The sequence below is a fragment of the Danio rerio genome, chromosome 16 (genome assembly GCF_052040795.2).
Source record: "Danio rerio strain M-AB ecotype USA chromosome 16, GRCz13ab, whole genome shotgun sequence".
Taxonomy (NCBI): Eukaryota; Metazoa; Chordata; class Actinopteri; order Cypriniformes; family Danionidae; genus Danio; species Danio rerio.
In genome coordinates, this window is record NC_141036.1 from 14,940,437 (window position 1) to 14,960,260 (window position 19,824).

At 36.9% G+C, this 19,824-nt stretch overlaps 1 protein-coding gene across 4 annotated transcripts in view; it reads left to right on the forward strand.

Moving 5' to 3' along the window:
* The window catches only part of polr3c (polymerase (RNA) III (DNA directed) polypeptide C), a 30,973-nt gene that overhangs the window by 378 nt on the left and 10,771 nt on the right, over window positions 1-19,824 (forward strand). For all 4 annotated transcript variants that reach the window (XM_087285345.1, XM_087285343.1, XM_087285344.1 and 1 more), the window contains 10 exon segments: window positions 1,138-1,284; window positions 7,484-7,748; window positions 10,009-10,209; window positions 15,655-15,737; window positions 15,825-15,926; window positions 16,138-16,230; window positions 16,381-16,461; window positions 16,561-16,612; window positions 18,843-18,903; window positions 18,980-19,130. In XM_087285345.1, coding sequence (XP_087141471.1) covers window positions 1,138-1,284; window positions 7,484-7,748; window positions 10,009-10,209; window positions 15,655-15,737; window positions 15,825-15,926; window positions 16,138-16,230; window positions 16,381-16,461; window positions 16,561-16,612; window positions 18,843-18,903; window positions 18,980-19,130 — 1,236 coding nt within the window.

Below are 19,824 nucleotides of genomic sequence, written 5' to 3' on the forward strand. Positions count from 1 at the left end.
GATTAAGGAGGAAAACTGTAATATTACAATTGTGAGCAGTTATATTAATAAGGAAATGTGGGTAGACCATAAATAATACGAAATCATGTATGTAAACATTAAATAACTGATAACATATTAGTCAACATATTCATCAAAGTTGATTCACTAAATGTTGACAACTGTATGCACACATTGAAAAATGATTACATTAAGTGACTGAACAAGAACATCAAGTGCATGAACAATATTTGATTTGCCTTTTTAGTTGCTGACCTATAGAAAACTACATATGAGGCATATACAAAGTTGCTCTGTACAAATTAGATTCAATGATTTCCAAATATATAAGACATTCTACCAGAAACATACATTTTTATTTATAAAATAAATGATAGGGCCTGACCTTTAAGCTTGTCTTCCTCAAAAAAAAAAAAAATATATATATTTAAAATAAAAAATAAAACAGTTTAATGATAGAATGTATCCTTGATGTCTGCTTCCCAATTAAATGATGCCACTTCCAAGTCATAACCTTAAAGCTGTATAGCACACATTTTATGTTAAATTTAAGGCAAATGTGACAGGACTGACAGAAACATGGGGACAATTGTAAATGTATTTGTAGTAATTATTTGTAGACTTTATAATTTCATGTTTTTAATCAGTTTACGTATATGATAGCAACTTAAACTTGCTATTTCTGAAGTTTTCTTTTTTCTAAATAACAGTTTTTATCATCACAAAATTATTAAACCTGTAGGTTCAATTGGGCTGAGGACAATGACAGGGTTTGTACATTTGTAAATAGTTTTAATAAAGAACAAAAATCTGAGAACCTTACAAAAATCTTACTCTGCCTGGTTCAGCATATTGTGTGCTGTTCTGTCTTGTTATCCATTCTCAGCATCTCTGGTCTCTGTTAAAATCCCGGGCTTTGTAATATTTTCCCTCAAGTGACATTTTGGAAATTGATTGCAATGCGTTTTGTGTGCAAGTCTGAAACAAGAATAGGCTGGAAAAAAACTAATTGTGCAATTAGAGAAAAAAAACCAACCAACACTAGTTTGCAAGTTGACATGTCTAAAAAGAATTATACATTATTCATAGATAAATTGACTACAGATTGTGATTTGATTGTTGCTCTCTGTCCTACAGATGACAGCACAGGAGGTGCGTCTGTGTGGGCTGCTGCTGCAGGAGCACTTTGGTGATGTGGTGGAAAATGTGGGCACTCATCTCATCCGCAATGGAGTTCTGACCTTGAGAGCTCTTGCCCATGAGACCAAACTGGCTCTTGACCTGGTAATGTCACTATTTAAAGCTTTCTTTGATAATAAGATTCTCTTGGATGTGTGGTTTGTTAGGATAGGATATCCATTATTTCCAAAATCCAAACAGAATAAAACTATTAAAAAAAAAAATTGGAATCTGAAATGTTTATATTTTTTAAGAGCCCATATTATACATGAAATAGGGTTGTAAGGGTCTCCAACAACAGTCTAATATGCATGCAAGGTCAAAAAACACTTTCATGGTCTTATAATTTGCATTTATTTTTACATAATTATCCCAGCGACTACCATATGAATCGTCCAGTGATTCATTTGTTCCCAAACCCCTCCTTAGCTTGAAACTAATCTGCGCTGATTGGACCGATGACAGTCTGTTGCGATTGGTCGACACTGACTACCTTCAGCGAGAGACAGTGAAATGCCCAGCAGCTAATCAACAATATAGAAGTAGTCACAGTGCATACACACTTCATATTGTAAGGTGTGGATTTTAGCTGCCAGTGGGTGAATGTAAATGCAGATGATGGACTTGAAAATAGCGACGACTAACTATTTTATTGAGCAAAAACTCCAAGAACTGGTGAGGAGATCTCCTAGCTTGTCACACTCTGCTCTTTTCAAACACACACACATACACACACACACACACACACACACACACATTATCCTCCTCTGGACGACAACGCACACACACACACACATTACCCTCCTCCACGGAGGTCCGCAAACAAAGCGGCACGCGTCACATTTTTTAACGTGGCTTTGCACACGATACGAGAATATAGCGAGTTAACCTGATACAGTACAAGCGGTTATAAGTAACAAATCATAACTAAATACATTTGCAAGCTAGAGTAAACGAGGCAACAACTTTAATCGCACGTACTTACACTTAAGAAATGGAGGAAGAAACCGATCCATGTCCTGGCATGTCCATCAGCAGTCTTTACTGATCCTTTCTTTAACAAACGGCCGATGAAGTATTCTTTGTAGCATGTAGTTTCCAGTAGTTTCCAACTGCTCAAGGCCGGGCTAATGCTGAGGTTTCATCTTTGGGTAGAGACTCAATAATTTCCATCTGCAGTCTGACTTCAATCGACTGGCATGTTTGTGTGTTTGTGTGTGTGTGTGGCTTTTGCTGTGTTAGAGGGCGGGGCCGCAGGTTTCAAATCTCAAGAGTTTGCGCGTGCAACTACTTGGTTTCGTTATTACGTCATGGCGATACACCTAATGCCTCTTTATCAAGACGACTCATTTGAAGCACTGTGAGTCGACTCTTTTATAGATGAATCAACAGTTTTAAAATCTGTACACTTACAGTTTTAAGCCTTAGCTGGATACTTCACTTCACTTAGAGCTGTGGTACACACTACATGGAAGGACATTTTCAAAAATCCATAATATGGGCTCTTAAAAACAAATTTAAATATTGGAAAAATGACCTTTTAAAAGCAGTCTAGGCTACGTTCACACTGCAGCCAAATGTGGACCGAATCAGATTTTTTTGCCCACATGTGACTCGGGTAATGAGAGTGTGAACAGCCCAAACTGCATGGAATCAGATTTTTTTCAGGTTAGATTTGTACCACTCTAATATGTAGTCTTAAATCATACACAGATCTGGGGTCTCATGTATCAACGCTGCGTACGCACAAAAACTTTGCGTACGCCAGGTTTCACGCTCAGAATCGCTCACGTTTGGATTTACTAACGATGAACTGAACGTGGGAATGTGCGCAGCTCCACGCTAGCATTATGGCTGGCGTACGCACATTTTTTGTGCGTGTCTGTTTTATTTCCATTGGCGACTCCTGTTAAATTCCTCTCTACAAAGTGTCTGAGCCTTGCAATGGCAGCTGTATGAGACGGGTTCATCTAGCAGGTATATGGTTTCCATACCATACAGTTGACCAGCTAAACATTAAAGCACAATTTGCAGCGGTCGCCTGTTTTCCCAATGTAATCTGAGCTATCTACAGCACGCACATTGCTATAAAGACACTATCTGAAGATGAATTTGCATGCGTGAATCAGAAACATTTCCATTCAATAAATGTGCAAATAAAATATGATGCACAAACTTATTAATGATTCCCAACTTGTCTTTCTCGTGATAAACTGATATGTATCGGGGGAAAAAAGAAGAAAGAGTTCATCAGACGCTAGATTCGAACCGAGTTCATGCTCGAACATGTCAAAACATGTTAACCTGCGTCTTACGAACTGCGCCACTGAGACTGTTATAGGTACTGCAACATTTTACACCTATAAATCACACTATTTCTTCTTTAATTCACTCGGTGCGATGTTCAGACCCAACTGTGTTAGCCGCATTAGCTAAACTCTCCCACTATATTTTTTTCTTTTGTTGTCAATTCCGGAGAACAAACTTGCAAATAACACCGCTTTTTTCCGGTCTACCTCCGAAAGCAGCACCTCCAATTCACATTCTGTACAAGGTTTCTCTTTTTGCTTGATTTTGCCATTGCTTTTTCGTTGGGTTTTGCCAAAGTATAGTCATTAGCATATTCATACGGGGGAGGAGGCAAGTAGGGGTTTTGTGCTCGTGCATGTTGCGCTCAGTTTCACGTTCATTCGGATGTACAAAAGAATATGCGTGAGATTCGGCGTACGCAGTGTTTCTTACATCTGAATTTTTTTCTGCGTACGCTAGGGATGTAACGGTATTGTAAATACCGTCATACCGCAATATAAATTTTTTTCAATATTACCGAAGTCGCATGACTCGGTAAAACTATAGGTCTTCTGAGAAAATTTGCTTAGGCGAATGAAGCGAACGGGAGGTAGCAAAAACTACAATACCCATCAGCCCATGCTTGACCATCATCCCTTGCGGTCTGTTGTCGCTACAGATCCAGTAATGCGGAAATGGAGTGTGCTGCTAGAAGCGGGGATGAAAAGAGCTCTCGAGCGCCGAAAACGGAGCGTTTCGAAATGTGTGGATAATGTCTCAGTGTGGATAATGGAAAACTGAGACACCTGAAAACGGAGGCGGGGCTGCAGACGTTCGCCTCTCTGATTGGGGCTTTTCCTGAATATTAAGTAGCCTAACACACACAGTTCAGTCCTGCATCCTCTCCTTGTAAGTTCAGACTTCGCAAGTTTGATCAAGGCTGCAGTCTCTTCTTCTCAGTTTGATATGGAAAAGCAGACTATACCGAGGACACGGGTAAATCTTCAAAGGGCACAGTGTACTTTATAACTTCATTCACATCACCCTGGCTTCGTTGTTTCACTTTATCAACAATAAAATGTAAACATGATTTAAGGAACTGCCTATTTTCATTTTAATATTAGCAACTTAGACAACAGACATGTTGAGGCGTCGTGCTGCATAAGATGAGCGTCATCTTCACTGTGGATATTTATAACAAAACGGAGCCGATAACAACTGCCTCCTTTCAATTTCAGTGAAAATACGAAACACAGCCTCTCTTTTGCTGAATATCAGTTTTAATAATCGATAATGGCCATTTTAAAAGTATAACATACAATAAGTTTATACATTATAGGAAATAAAGGCAAGCGATCAGTCAATATACAGAATGTACGTGGTTACATTAATCATTAACTTATCTTTGCGCTCAGCCAAAACACGTTACCTGAGAACAAGTAATAGATTCCAATGACCAAAGTCAGGGAATATGTCGTTAGATAAAGACAACAAGATAAATGAAATATCCCGTTTAATAAATATAGTGAGATTAGATCCAGCGGGAGATGCTTGATGAGAAGTCCGACTAGCAGAGCTCTCATCTGTGTAGATGGGCTGAGTGTGATTAAATGTTGAATGTGATGAGTTTTCAACAATACTAAATTGAAACTTTATTGTTTTTACATGGTTTAATAATTTTTTGTTATTAAAATTGAAGTTCCTGTTTCAAAGCTTACAGATAGATGGCTAATTTGTATGTCATTGACACTTTTGGCACTTTTTTGGAGTATTTTCATAAGTTTTGTTTTTTCCTGTAAATGATTCAATAAATACCGTACCGTGACATTCATACCGAGGTATTACCGTACCGTGAAATTCTGATACCGTTACATCCCTAGCGTACGCACATTTACAGCTTTGTGCGTACACAATGTTTTAGTATGATTTCCACGCAAGTCTTCGTACATAAGGCCCCTAATGTTTTGCATTGCGACCGCAGTGTGAACGGTTATGTCAGATTTCATGTGACTTTTGCATAATCTTTGAGTGGCATGCGTCATCATTCTGTGCTGCAGACATCATCATCTCCTCAGCAGCATAGTAGAAGGAATACACAGGGCAATTACTTTATCATAGAAAGTTGGTTGTTAATTTTTAGAAAAATTTTGAAGGCAAAACTTGTACTTGGTATTGGTAACCATTCTGGGTAACGATTGGGGCACGGGTTAACCGCGAAGCTGATTAGTGTCAGGGGTGTTGCGGATTGGAGGTCCGTGCACAAAGGAGGGGGCACTTTCATTTTAAGGTTAAACTTTCTCTCAGAGAGAAAAAAAAGGGCAGGTGCTCAAGCACTCAAACCCCCCCTTCTGCACGTGCCTGTTGTTTATGACGAAGTAAAATGAAATAACCTAAACAGGGATAAACCAACTCCACCCTCACAGTTCAGTCTCCGGCTGCTCAACAACCCTTGATGAGTTCACTACACCATTGGTCCCTTCATAATCTAGCCCCATCCTATCTCTCAGAGCTGCTTCATCTTTACACTCCTGTGAGATCTCTTAGGTCAAGTGAGCAGAATCTTCTTTTAGTTCCACAGTCTAGGCTGAAACTTAGAGGGGACAGAGCTTTCTCTGTGGCAGGTCCTCGGTTGTGGAACACCTTGCCCCCTGAGATTAGAATGGCTCCATTATTATCCATTTTTAAATCACTTCTTATAACGTACCTTTTTAGCTTTGGCTTTTTAAGATTATCCTAATAGTTTGTTCTATTAGTATGTAAATGTAAAAAAAAAAAAAAAAAAAAAATATATATATATATATATATATATATATATATATATATATATTTTTTTTTTTTTTTTTCAGACATTTCTCTTGCCTTATTTCTATGCTTTTATATTCTGTCTTTATTTTTTACTTTGTTTTATATACAGCACTTTGGTCAGTCTTGTGACTGCTTTTGAATGTGCTTTTTCAATAAATGAACTTGAACTTGATTGGTCAGACAGACGCACAACGCGGTTGTCATAAATCACAAATGATCAGTGTTTTCCATCACAAGTGACTTATTTCAAGACTCAAATGGGGAAATACACATTAGTAGTAGCAGAATAACCCTTTACAGTTCATGAAACACACCAGAGTTGTCTGTAAAAAGGGTAATAATCATATGTAGCATGATCTGACAACGTGCTTCTTACAGAATACACATTGTGTGAATTATTAGACCTTTTGTGCTGTCCGTAAGTGTACTTTTGCGCATACGGGTCAGTTTAGGATCATGATCTGTTCACACTGCAAATCTGATATTGGCCACATTTATAACAGCAATGTGAACAGCTATGCAAAAAAATAAGATCTGAGAAAAAAAAAATCTTATTTGAGCACTAAGCCCTGCGGTTGTTGCTAGATCGGATATGGATGAGGCCGAAAGTTATCAAGACTTATGTATATTATTTATGAAATTTCCCTTTTATTGTATTTTATTAACATCTACCCCGACCCCAACCCTAAACCCAACCTTCATAGTAATGTAAAAACAGTAGTTGTACCGAGTATTATTTATGTTATCAATTAAATTACCCAATAAGTTGTATTTTTAACGCCTACCCCCAAACCAACCCTAAACCCAACCATCACAGTACTGTAAAAATTATAATTATTGTTATAGAGTGTAAAAAAAAATGCTGCTATATTAATGTGCATATCACACTTCTGGCCGGCCGCGTATGCGATCTAGACTTTACCAAGCCTCGCAGTGTGAACAAAGCCAAAATGAAGCACCTAGTAATGTGCATTTGTCATCAAAAAAATTTTAGGTTTTAATATATTTTGAGTAGGACTTTTACAAAATATCCTCATGGAACATGATCTTTACATAATAATCTAATGATCTTTGTCCAAAAGGAAAAATTAATCAATGTGACCCATAGAAAGATTTTTTTGGCTATTGCCAATAATATAACCATGCAACATAAGGCTGGTTTTGTGTTTGAGGGTCACATGTTTTCTTTTTAACACTGTCCTCCTACTAGGTCAAGAAATCTCTGTGTGTGCTGGTGCAGCATGGGATGTGTACGTTTGGTCCAGGTCGTCGTGGCCCAGCGGGACCTGTGGAGTATCATATCAACTGTGAGCACATCCTGCACATGCTCCGTTATCCACGCTACATCTACACCGCCAAGAGTCTGTATGGGGACACGGGAGAGCTCATTGTTGAGGAGATCCTTCAGAGAGGCCAGATGACCATGAGCAGTACAGTCAAGACTGTAGCAGACAGGCTGACCCACAACATGCCAGGTGAGACACTACAACAAATGAAGTACAGAAAAACTTTACTTGCTGAATGTAAAGTGGTCGAAGAAGTGAACTCTGCAAACATCAGGTTACATATACAGTTAAATTCAGAACTATTAGCCCCCCTTTGAGTTTTTTTTTTTTCTTTTCTTTTTTTTTTATATTTACCAAATGATTTTTAACAGAGCAAGAAATTTTTCACAGTATGTCTGATAATTTTTTTTTTGGCTTATTGGTTTTATTTTGGCTAGAATAAAAGCAGTTTTAAATAAAGAGAAAAACATTTTAGGGTCAAAATTATTAACCCCTTTAAGCTGTATATATTTTTCGATAGTCTACAGAACAAATCATCAATATACAATAACTTGCCTAATTACCCTGACCTGCCTAGTTAACCTGATTAACCTAGTTGAGCCTTTAAATGTCCCTTTAAGCTGCATAGAAGTGTCTTGAAAAATATCTAGTCAAATATTATTTACTGTCATCATGGCAAAGATAAAATAAATCAGTTATTAGAAATGAGTTATTAAAACTATTATGTTTTAAATGTGTCAAAAAATCTCTGTTAAACAGAAATTGGGGAAAAAATAAACAGGGGGGCTAATAATTCTAACTTCAACTGTACAAGATGAAAACATTTTTCCCACCTGCTTGTGTATTAGGTGTTTAGGTGTATACATTACTTTGCTTCCCCAAATTGATTTATACAGAACTGTTAAATCACAGTATTTGACGCAATTTGAATTATAGCAACTGTAATGAAAATCACCTAAAATGAAAAGTAATCCCCTAATTTACTTGTTTTGCAGAAAATAAATTAAATTACAGTAACTAGTTACTTTGTAATTAATAACTAGGGCCAGACCGAATCTGCAGACGTTTTTTTGCTATTTCTGCTGAGAATTTAAATAAAAATCTGCGGATTTCTGTGGATTTATTTGGGAGCATCATAACTAAAACCTTTATATATGAAATAAAAAATTAAATCTTTTTAACTTTTATTCAATGTTTAGAATGCAAATCCAACTAGATTCACTTTATTTGGTAAATAAAGCAAGTTTGTCATATAATATATCTAAAAGACAGAAAATATTACTGTACAAACTGCATTATACATAAATCAGATGAAAATGTTCACATTAGTCGGTAATATTACTGAAATTAATAAAAAAAACTGAATAAAAATAGATTTACACACATTTACTCAAGTAAATAAACAGAATTATTCATAGGCTAAAAATCAGCAGAAACCTGCGAAAAATCTGCTGAATTCTACGTGCGCAGAATCCGGGTGTGCCTACTAATCACAATCAGCGCTGTTCATTATACATATGCAACTACTTACTAACCCAAACAACCATGGTGAATTACCTGACCTGGATCTGTGGTAATGGAAATCTGTTTGTGGAAGTTTTAAAGAGCTTAAAGAACAAGCATTTCAATGCTTGTTTAAACATTGCTTTGATGGGTTCGATTTGCTCGGTGCATTATCAATAAATATTTACCAGGCAAAGGACATTATGGCTTTCAGAATAGGAAAAAGGTCCCATGTTTTTATTGTTTGTAGCATTAATAGAAATAAGAATGTTAAAAAGTAAACTATAAAGAGGAATTATCTGTATGAGCTGTGCGATCAATCATTAAAACACTGCAACCTTGATTCAGACACACATGCAGTATTAATTGTAAATATTTGTGATTAGTATATGTTTGTTAAATTTTTGATGATTACAGAAGGACAGTGGTATCTTTTTAATGTTACATTTGTTAAGATATGAATGCTTTTCATCTACCACAGTCCACAAGTAAAGTTATACATTTTTATATTAAACTATGTCATGCATTTAGTTTTATTAATCCTAAAGGCAAACAAAAGTAATTATATGAAATGCAGAATCATGCAGAAAATAATTGTTTATTTACATTTAACAAGATTCAATATGATAATAATACTACACTGTATCATAATTGTGTGCAAGTAGACTGGGTATTGCAGAAATTATAGTTGATGAGCAGAAGTGGACCCAAAACCTATCTCAGCCTGCTTTCAAACAAGTGTAAATAAAATATAATTGAGCACTTTACTTTTATGTTCACTTGAAGGGGTCTGAGTTTGTTTTTTTGGATCAGAGAAATTTAGTATAAATGTTTCACATATATTTGAATGAACTGTGTGTCACAGTCCTTCATTCACCTTCTTATGCTTTGAAAGTTACCTGCCGTTTTTTCATTATTTTCATTTGTTATTTTATTATTTCCACAGAGGGTCAGAGTATGGACTACAATGAGGTTGTCTCAGCATTTTCCCGGCTGGTGGAGACTCATTTTCTGCAGCGCTGTCCTCCAATGGCCTCAGCAGAATCGTCAGGCACTGGATCAGCTGAAACTCCTCCAGCTGTAACACAGCCCTCTAACCCAGAGAGCCACCCAGACTGCTACAAACTACCCTACATCAGTCTCTCCGGTCAGTCCATTTACTAAAACACTTTTTAGAGCTCAACTCGCATGGTATATTCTATGCCACTTAAAAGTTGAGCTTATGCATAATATACGTTCTGCGTAAAACACGTTTTAAATGGATTTAATTTGGTAAAATAAGGCACATTTTAGTGTTTATACTAGTGTGGGTGTTATTATTTTATTTATTTAGTTATAATTTTTTTTAATGATATGTAAGCTGACATTATTTTTTACTCTTTGCTAAAGAACATGTCTTATCTATCATGCCCCTATTTGTATGATTTGCAAGATGAAAAAATAATTCATTCATTCATTCATTTTCTTGTTGGCTTAGTCCCTTTATTAATCCGGGGTCGCCACAGCAGAATGAACCACCAACTTATCCAGCAAGTATTTACGCAGCGGATGCCTTTCCAGCCGCAACCCATTTCTGGGAATCAAAAAAATAATTCCCTAAAATAAAATAATAGATATAAATAAAAAAATAGTCTCTAGAGCAGTGGTCACCAAACTTGTTCCTGGAGGGCCGGTGTCCTGCAAATTTTAGCTCCAACCCTAATCAAACACACCTGAACAAGCTAATCAAGGTCTTACGAGGTATACTTGAAACACCCAGGCAGGTGTGTTGAGGCAAGTTGGAGCTAAACCCTGCAGGGACAACGGCCTACCAGGACCGAGATTGGTGACCCCTGGTCTAGAGTAAGTAAAGTGAAGTTTGAGCTTAAAATACAATGCAAATGGTGTTTTCCCAACTCTTTGAAACTGCCCCTTTTAGGTTTTGAGCCAAATTGTCACTTTAAATTCAAATGAGATTGTGATCTTTTCTTGAGAGGGCGGAGCTACAAATGCCTATGCTTCAGCATGGCAGCAGATTCAAAACAAGAGTAATGTTATTTCTGTGACAAACTGAAAAGAAGGGTATCAGAGGAAGACCGTCTATGGAAATTACAGGGTTTATTTGCATATTCTAAAACTTAACATTTATAATGCCTCTTACACGGTGTCCGTGGGGTCTTAAAAAGTATTAAAAGTTGATAAATCAATTATGTGAAAATTAAGACCCTTAAAAGGTATTAAAAAGTCTTAATCGTATTTTTATCAGGTCTTACATTTTGTTCAAGTGTTGACCAAACTGTTTGAGTCCATGAAAGCATAAATATATTTATTTTTGCTGAAAACAACCACATAATTTATTCTTTCAAGCTTTGTTTCTTCCGAGCTTATCTCTTCTGTTGCATTATCAGTTCTGTTGCATGATTGTGCTTCTGATTTATTTAACTACAACTATTTATTAACAGCCCTTTATTGAGTTAATGGTTTGATACTGATTAGAGTTTGAAGTTGTGATGAGGTCTTAAAATATTCTGAAAAGGTCTTCAAAAAGTCTTAAAAAGATATTAAAATTACCTTTAGGATTGCTGCATATACTCTGCTCTTAGTCAACAATGTTATCTTTAGCAACTGTAATGGCAGATGGCTGCCTCTTACTCAGGGCTGTCTATGCTAATGATGGAGTCTCTATTGGGTGACCGCTGGGCTTTCCCTCTACAATGACATGTACAAAGGGTGAAAAATGTAATGAATTAATCTTTACCATTAGAGGCTAGATATATTCAGACACTGCTACCACATTGTGTTTATACCATTTATAAAAGTGATCTTTGCATAATAGGCCCCCTTCAAATCTACAAGCATTCACTGAATAATGAAGCCTATTTGTGTGTTGTTAGAATGACTTTATAGTTCAGAAAATGGTCACACTTTACAATAAGGTTTATTAGGTAATTAATGCATTTACTAACATGAACAAACAATGAACAATACATCTACTACTGTATTTGTACATGTTAGCTAACCTTAGTTAATGAAAATACAGTAGTTCATTGTTAGTTCATGTTAACTCATGGTAATTAACTAATGTTAACAAGCATGGACTTGGATGTTAAGAATGCATTAGTAAATGTTCAATTATGATTAATAAATGCTGTACATGTGTTGTTCATGATTAGTTCATGTTAGTAAATGCATTATCTAATGAACCTTTTTGTAAAGTGTTACCCAGAAAATGAAAGCAATAAATATGTATTTTTTTATTTATCAGATACTGGAAGAAGAAAAGCAAAAAAGAAAAGGAAACGTGTTGTTGATATACTCATCCTCGGTTTATCCAATGCCTTTTTTTCTCTTTAGTAGGACATTAAAGTTTTTGCTGAAACTGGGATTCTTGGTGAATCAAATAATGCATCTCTACGTCTTCCTGCTCTTTGAGAGTCCAAAAACATATACAGTCAAAAGAAAAACAAATAAATGCATCCTGAAGACACATAGCTGTCTTATTAAGCAAAATAAAAAATTCTGCACAAGAAACTGAACATAATTTACTGCTTTATTGCATTTAATCCACTGTCTCAGCAAATGGGTATTAATGATAATGTGTTTCACAAGCTTCTTGTCAAGTAATGATGTATTTGTAGGCACAAACTACTCACAGTTTAGATCGCTATGTTTGTTTACATATGACAAGGGCCAGATGTATGCATATTCTTATTGTCACATGTTCAGTGTGACCCTAGGTACAAGTAGATAAATGATTGTACGTATGTATGTATGCATGCATATTATTATTATTATTATTAAATTATTGGATTTTTTTGTGAGAACTATGCCTTTAAAGGGACATTTCACTTTTATTGGAATATGGACATAACAATTCCACTAAAATTATACAGCTGAGTTTTACCCTTTTTGAATTCATTCAGCCGATCTCCAGGGGCCTCATGTACGAAGACTTGCGTGGAAATCTTACTAAAACATTGCGTACGCACAAAGCTGTAAATGTGCGTACGCAGAAAAAATTTCAGATGTATGAAACACTGCGTTCGCCGAATCTCACGCATATTCTTTTGTACATCTGAATGAACGTGAAACTGAGCGCAACATGCACGAGCACAAAACCCCTCCCTGCCTCCTCCCCCGTATGAATATGCTAATGACTATGCTAATGGAAAAACCCAACGAAAAAGCAATGGCAAAATCAAGCAAAAAGAGAAACTTTGAACAGAATGTGAATTGGTGGTGCTGCTTTCGGAGGTAGACCGGAGAAAAGCGGTGTTATTTGCAAGTTTGTTCTCCGGAATTAACAACAAAAGAAAAAAAATTGAGTGGGAGAGTTTAGCTGATGCGGTCAACACAGTTGGGTCTGAACATCGCACTGAGTGCATTAAAAAAAAGAAATAGTGTGGTTTATATCTGTAAAATGTTGCAGGCTGCTCAACAGTCTCAGTGGCGCGCTCGTAAGACGCTTGTGATCATGAATTGATACGTTCGAGCATGAACTCGGCTCGAATCCAGCGTCTGATGAACTCTTTCTTGTTTTTTCCCCCGCTACATATCAGATTTTGCCAACTATTTATCACGAGAAAGACAAGTAGGAATCATCAATAAGTTCATATCAATAAGCATCATATTTTATTTGCACATTTATTGAATGGAAATGTTTCTGATTCCTGCATGCGAATTCATCATCAGATAGTGTCTTTATAGCAATGTGTGTGCAGTAGATGGCTCAGATTACATTGGGAAAACAGGCGACTGCTGCAAATTGTGCTTTAATGTTTAGCTGGTCAAATGTATGGTATGGAAACCTTATATACCTGCTGAACCCATCTCATACAGCTGCGATTGCAAGGCTCAGACACTTTGTGGAGAGGAATTTAACACAACTGCCTCTAGGAGTCGCCAATGGAAATAAAACAGACACGCACAAAAAATGTGCGTACGCCTGCCAGAAAGCTGCCGTGAAGCTGCGCACATTCCCACGTTCAGTTCATTGTGAGTAAATCCAAACGTGAGCGATTCTGAGCGTGAAACCTGGCGTACGCAAAGTTTTTGAGCGTACGCAGCGTTGATACATGAGGCCCCAGGTCTGACAGGAGCACTTTTAGTTTAGCTTAGCATAAGTCATTGAATCAAACAAGACCATTAGCATCTCACTTAAAAATATCAAAAAAGAGTTTCCATAAATTTTATATTTAAAGCTTGACTCTTCTGTTGTTCCTTGGCCATTTGCCAACGGCGTTTTTCAGGTCAAAATTGGCGCAAAAACTGTGTTTTTCTTTTTTTTTTGATCCAGCCAAGAACGCAGTTTTTCACGCCGTATGCTTGACATAATTCACCATTATCTTTGGTGTTTTTATGTCAAAAGCAGCTTAAAAAACTGCGTTTTGTATAATATTATAATCAGCCCCTCTCATAATTTCAAAGTTCAGCCCATGAAGTAGGTGGAAAGACCTGTGTAGTGGAGTGCCGATCTGAATGACAATCCACGTTCAGGGTTCTCTTAATCAAACATTGTAGCAAGGTGTGTTATGTATGCCATAGTGCTGCTCACATTACATTCAGACCTGGGAATGCTTACGTCATTGATGATGCGCTGTTCAGTAAGCGCTTTCGCTCTGCACAGTGGAGATTTCTTCAGTTAAATATGGCAAGCCGAAGAGCTCACTATTGATCAATCGGGTTTACAACTAAAACGCTGCATTAAACATCGCTAATACCATTTCAAACATTCTTATTGCAAATGTCGCAAATAACGCGCGTAAACCTTTTAAAATGCCATTTTTAATGGCGTTTTAGTGTTAGTAAAAAGCGCAGCTTATAATGCGATCCACTTGCCTCAAGACGCCGTTTAAAACGCTGTCTTTATCCCACAAAAACACGCGTTATAGATGGCACTTTCCTGAAGTATAATGAGCCCCGCCCGCTGATTTCCACAGCCAGTAAGCTTGAGCTGCTCTCACCCAATCAATGATGAACAGAACCAGACAAGACTAATTCACTACAGATCGTTTTAGCGGAAGAAGTGACAAAATCAACAATTGGTGCATGTAGAACACAACAATCAAATGTTTTCAAGGGCTAATTAAGCCTTTAAACGTCTCTTTAAGCTGTAAACAAATGTCTTGGAAAAAGATCTAGTCATTATCTACTGTCTTAATTGCAAAGAGAAAATAAATCAGTTATTAGAAATGAGTTATTAAAACTATTATGTTTAGAAATGTGTTGAAAAAATTTTCTCTCTGTGAAAAAAATAAATGGGGGCTAATAGTTATGGGGGCTAATAATTCTGACTTCAACTAATAAATCTGACTTCAACTATATATGTATGTATATATATATATATATATATATATATATATATATATATATATATATATATATATATATATATATATATATATATATATATATTATTGAGAGAGATACTAATGGTCTAATATGATTTAATGATTTCTGCTAAGCTAAGCTAAGCTCAAAGTGCTCCCGCCAGGCCCAGCGATCAATAATGGTCAAATTCAGCTGTTTAACTTTAGGGGACTTGTGAAATGAGTCTTTTTCCAAAATTATTGTGTCCTGCTACTTTAAGAGGTTGAATTGGGTGTTTGTTCAGGTCACGGAAAACGGAGACGCTCGAGTGAGGATGGTGAAGCAGATCAGCGTGCGGCAAAAAAAGCCAAGACAGACAGCAGTGAGGTATAACAATCAACATAATGATCTCTCACACCATTAGTTGAATTATTCATGTAGTGTAAACAATTTATCAATTCCCTCTTTTTCCAGTGTGGGGATGAAGGGATCCATTGGCAGGTGAATTTCGAACGCTTTCACTTGCACTTTAGGGATCAGGCCATCATCAGTGCTGTTTCCTGTAAACTCGATCAGGTGACTATATAAACACCTCTCTCTGTATCAAATCATCTAAGATGGTCTACAAGATATAATTAGGCTGTGGACTGAATAATCTTCCCTGGGTGTGTCTGATGATACGGAACGTTCTGGATTTTCACATTTAGACTTTCTCCTCAAGGGAAATAATAAGTCGGTCAAATGTAGGTCTTTGTCAGCCATGTTTCTCTCTCTTCCCCCCCTGTAGACTAGCGGTGAGATAGTCAGAACTATGTTGCGGATGAGTGAAGTTACAACGTCGGCTAATGCTGCTTTCACACAAGCTCTTTCTGCCAATGAGGTAATGAATGAACATTAAATTATCCACTTTACTGGGAAACAGTAAATATGATGCAGAATTATTTTAGGGTTAAGATCATTTCAATAACACAGGAGATTTTAGAAACACAATGGATCAATGTGAGGTGTGTTTTTTTCTGTTGTTCATCAGATTTTCCGAGCTCTTCCATCCAATTACAACATCGCTCGGCCAATTTTAGACCAATACCTTACTCTCCTGGTTGATGATCCGGTAAAGCAATTCACAAATATACATGGACAAATTCACAAATATACGTAATTAATATATTTAATATGCAAGGATTAAATGACTTTTTCCTTTTCCTCCTAGATGGAGTTTGTGGGAAAGGCAGGTGACAGTGGAGGAGGAATGTTTGTTGTCAGTATCCTTTTAAAGAGCCCCTATTTTGCACAAAAAAATGTCATATTTTGGTTTTGGAGGTCTCCAACAACAGTCTGATATGCATGCAAGGTCAAAAAATCTTTTCATTGTCTTATAATATGCATTTATTTTTACCTAATTATCCCAACGACTCCCAAATGATTCGTTCAGCGATTCATTTGTTCCTAAACCCCTCCTTAGTGCTATGCTAATCGGTGCTAATTGGTCTAATGAACCAGTCTGTTGTGATTGGTCGACTGTGTTCAGCGTGAGACAGGGAGAAATGCCCACCACGACGTAGCAACAATTTTGAAGACCGGTCTGACGCATTCGCGTGTGTATGAATGGAAGTCTATGGGAGGAAAAGCCCAGTGTGACCACAGCTTAAGCCAGGTCCAAGCAAAATGCAAGCAGGTGTCTGTAGGTCGGCTCACTCTCCACCTCTTTGCCCTTGTTTGGTATCTCGCAAACAAAATGGCGACAGTTTAGCTTTTTATAATTAATTAATTTTTTTTTCATTGCATAACAAGAACAATAGCATACACAAAATGAGGAATACAATGTTTACATTTTTTCACATCAAAGGAACAAATCAGTAGAAATTTTTTTTTTTAAAACAAATACAATTACAGGAGATATAGAAATTTTTATAGAAAATTTTGCATACATTCTTATAGCTTTTTTATTTTTTGTGTCTTTTTGGGTTTTAATATAATGCTTAAAGGGTCACGAAACACCAAAACACATTTTTTTTGAGCTGTTGACAGTCGTATATGTGTCCCACACTGCTAAAAACAGGGACACCTATATTTCACTAAAAAGTGTAAATTGGTTGTTTTTGCGTTATTTCAAACAAATTCGTACTTCCGGTTTGAAACGAATTTTTGAAGCTGCGTCACAGCCATGACATAATAGCATTGTATTCCAGCGTGCAGACTGGGCGTCTGTGCCAGAGTGAGTCTTATTACGTCTTACAGTGTGATGCATTAATGCATGAGAAAGGCTTGGTTCAAACCAATCTGCGCGCTCTATTGTGCAACTTCATTAATATTCATTAGTGTCACAGTGTTTACACGGCAGAGACGCCACATTGTATTGGCAAAACAAACGTGAAGTGTTGCTTTTATAGTTTGCTGCAGTTAGGTTTCGCTTTCATTTCCTCTCTGTGAGAGCTCAGAGTCACGTGTGGATTACAGTGTACGTGACTCTCGACAACAATAACTTACGTGTCTAAGGAGGAACATTGTTTACCTTGAGAGCTGTTCTCATCTGCAAACGCTGAGATCCGGATTCGCTTGTAGTCTTCTCTTCATAAAGACGCGGCTCTAGTTGCTGGTGATTGTCCTGTCTCTACAGATTTGGTAAGTGAGCGACCAGTGCTCTTTGTTTATTCAGTTTGTTCGTATCTAACAAACTATTTCACCGAGTGTAAACATGTTAGCACCACAACCAAACTTTAACCTCGTGTAGGGTTTTTACCGCATTTAGTGACCGGAATAACACACGCGGCTTTCTGACACTACCTGTCGTGTGCATCTAAGTTTCCGGGAAATGCAGAGTTTTTTTTTTTCTCTCATTCGCCGTGCGGTATCAAACATTGCATGAAAAATACACGCTTAGAGCAGCTCCTCGAATCAAATATCTCGTTTGTCGCGAGGGGCATGAATGAATTCCCTGAATGAAAGAGCCAAACTGCAGTTAAAGTCCACCATTTAATAATTTGGCAAATAATTCGACTACAGATGTCCATGTAGGTTAAACACCATCACTTTCTACTGTGTGTGTGTATTTTGACTCTAAAACTCGCGCGTGCCCTATTAGACACTCCCACACCATCCCACTTTTCTTCCTCCGACACTCCCCCCTAAACAGAGCTGGACACGCCCACTTTTTTTCACCTGCTGCTACTGATGCCACTTGCTTTTACATGGTCTTTAATCATTTTTTTTTTACTTGAACAACTAAATAAACGCTTAAGTAAATGCATTTTAATTACATTATTCACAGTAATGCTTTAAAAGGAACCTTAAAATATTGAAAATAGTCACAAACCTTTCATCAGAAGTTTATTGTTGGCTGAAAAATCTATCTGTGCATATAGCCCATTGAAGCCTTGGTGAGAATACAAACACACAAAAAACACTGACCTAAAATTGTGTAATGGTATAATTAAATCTTATAAGAGACTGGTAGAAATGACAAATTTACTTGAGCCTTGACTTTGTGGCCAGATCTACACAGAGCACTAGCTAATTTAGCCAGAGCTACACTGGAGTCTGTGGTCCAAGAGAGGTTTGTAGAGTCCGACTGTTCTAGCATGCTGGAATCGCCTTTTGCTTTGGTTCTTAGCCTCTTTGTTTTATGTCAGGTTTGGTTCCCGTTCAGCTCGCATCTTTCGTCTGTTACTACGGAAACGGCACTTGGAGCAGAAGCAGGTGGAGGATTTTGCCATGATTCCTGCCAAAGAGGCCAAAGAAATGCTCTACACACTTCTGTCTGAAAACCTCGTCCAGCTACAGGTGCAGAGTTGTTTAATTTCAGAGTTCTACTGTATGTATTCTTGTTCTTCTAATCTAGTTCACACTTTGTTTTAGCAGATTAAAAATGTTTTCATGTCAAATGTTAGTGAATAATGCTAAAGACTACAACCTAAAAAAGTCATTAGGTATAATATTTGAGGACACTCATTTTGTGTACACTTACCGGCTACTTTATTAGGCTTGTGAGTTAAGTGAACTCACTGGCATGTCCAATAAACTAGTTTGAGATGGTGAATTATCCTGCTGGAAGTAGCCATCATAAACCACAAAAAAGGATGGACATGGTCAGCGATTATACTTGAGTAAGCTATGGCGTTTAACCAATGCTCGATTAATGCAATCAAGAAAATATTCCCAACACCATTACACATCCAACAGGATGATCCAGGGCTTCATGCTCTAAAATCATCATATTGTAGCAGAAATCAAACGGGCAACCTTTTCCAATCTTATATTGTCCAGATTAATGAGTCTGTATGAACGCAGATATCTGTTATAACAAGTTGTTATGTGAAATTTTATTCATTCCCTAATTTCTATGATATTCAAGAAGTTCTATTGCAGACATTGAAAGTCACAGAATTCTAAAATGTTTTTGTTGCTTTGATTTTTAGTTTCCATTTATTTAAATGTCATTTTTAATTAGTGTTGCCACTCGTCCCATAAAATACGG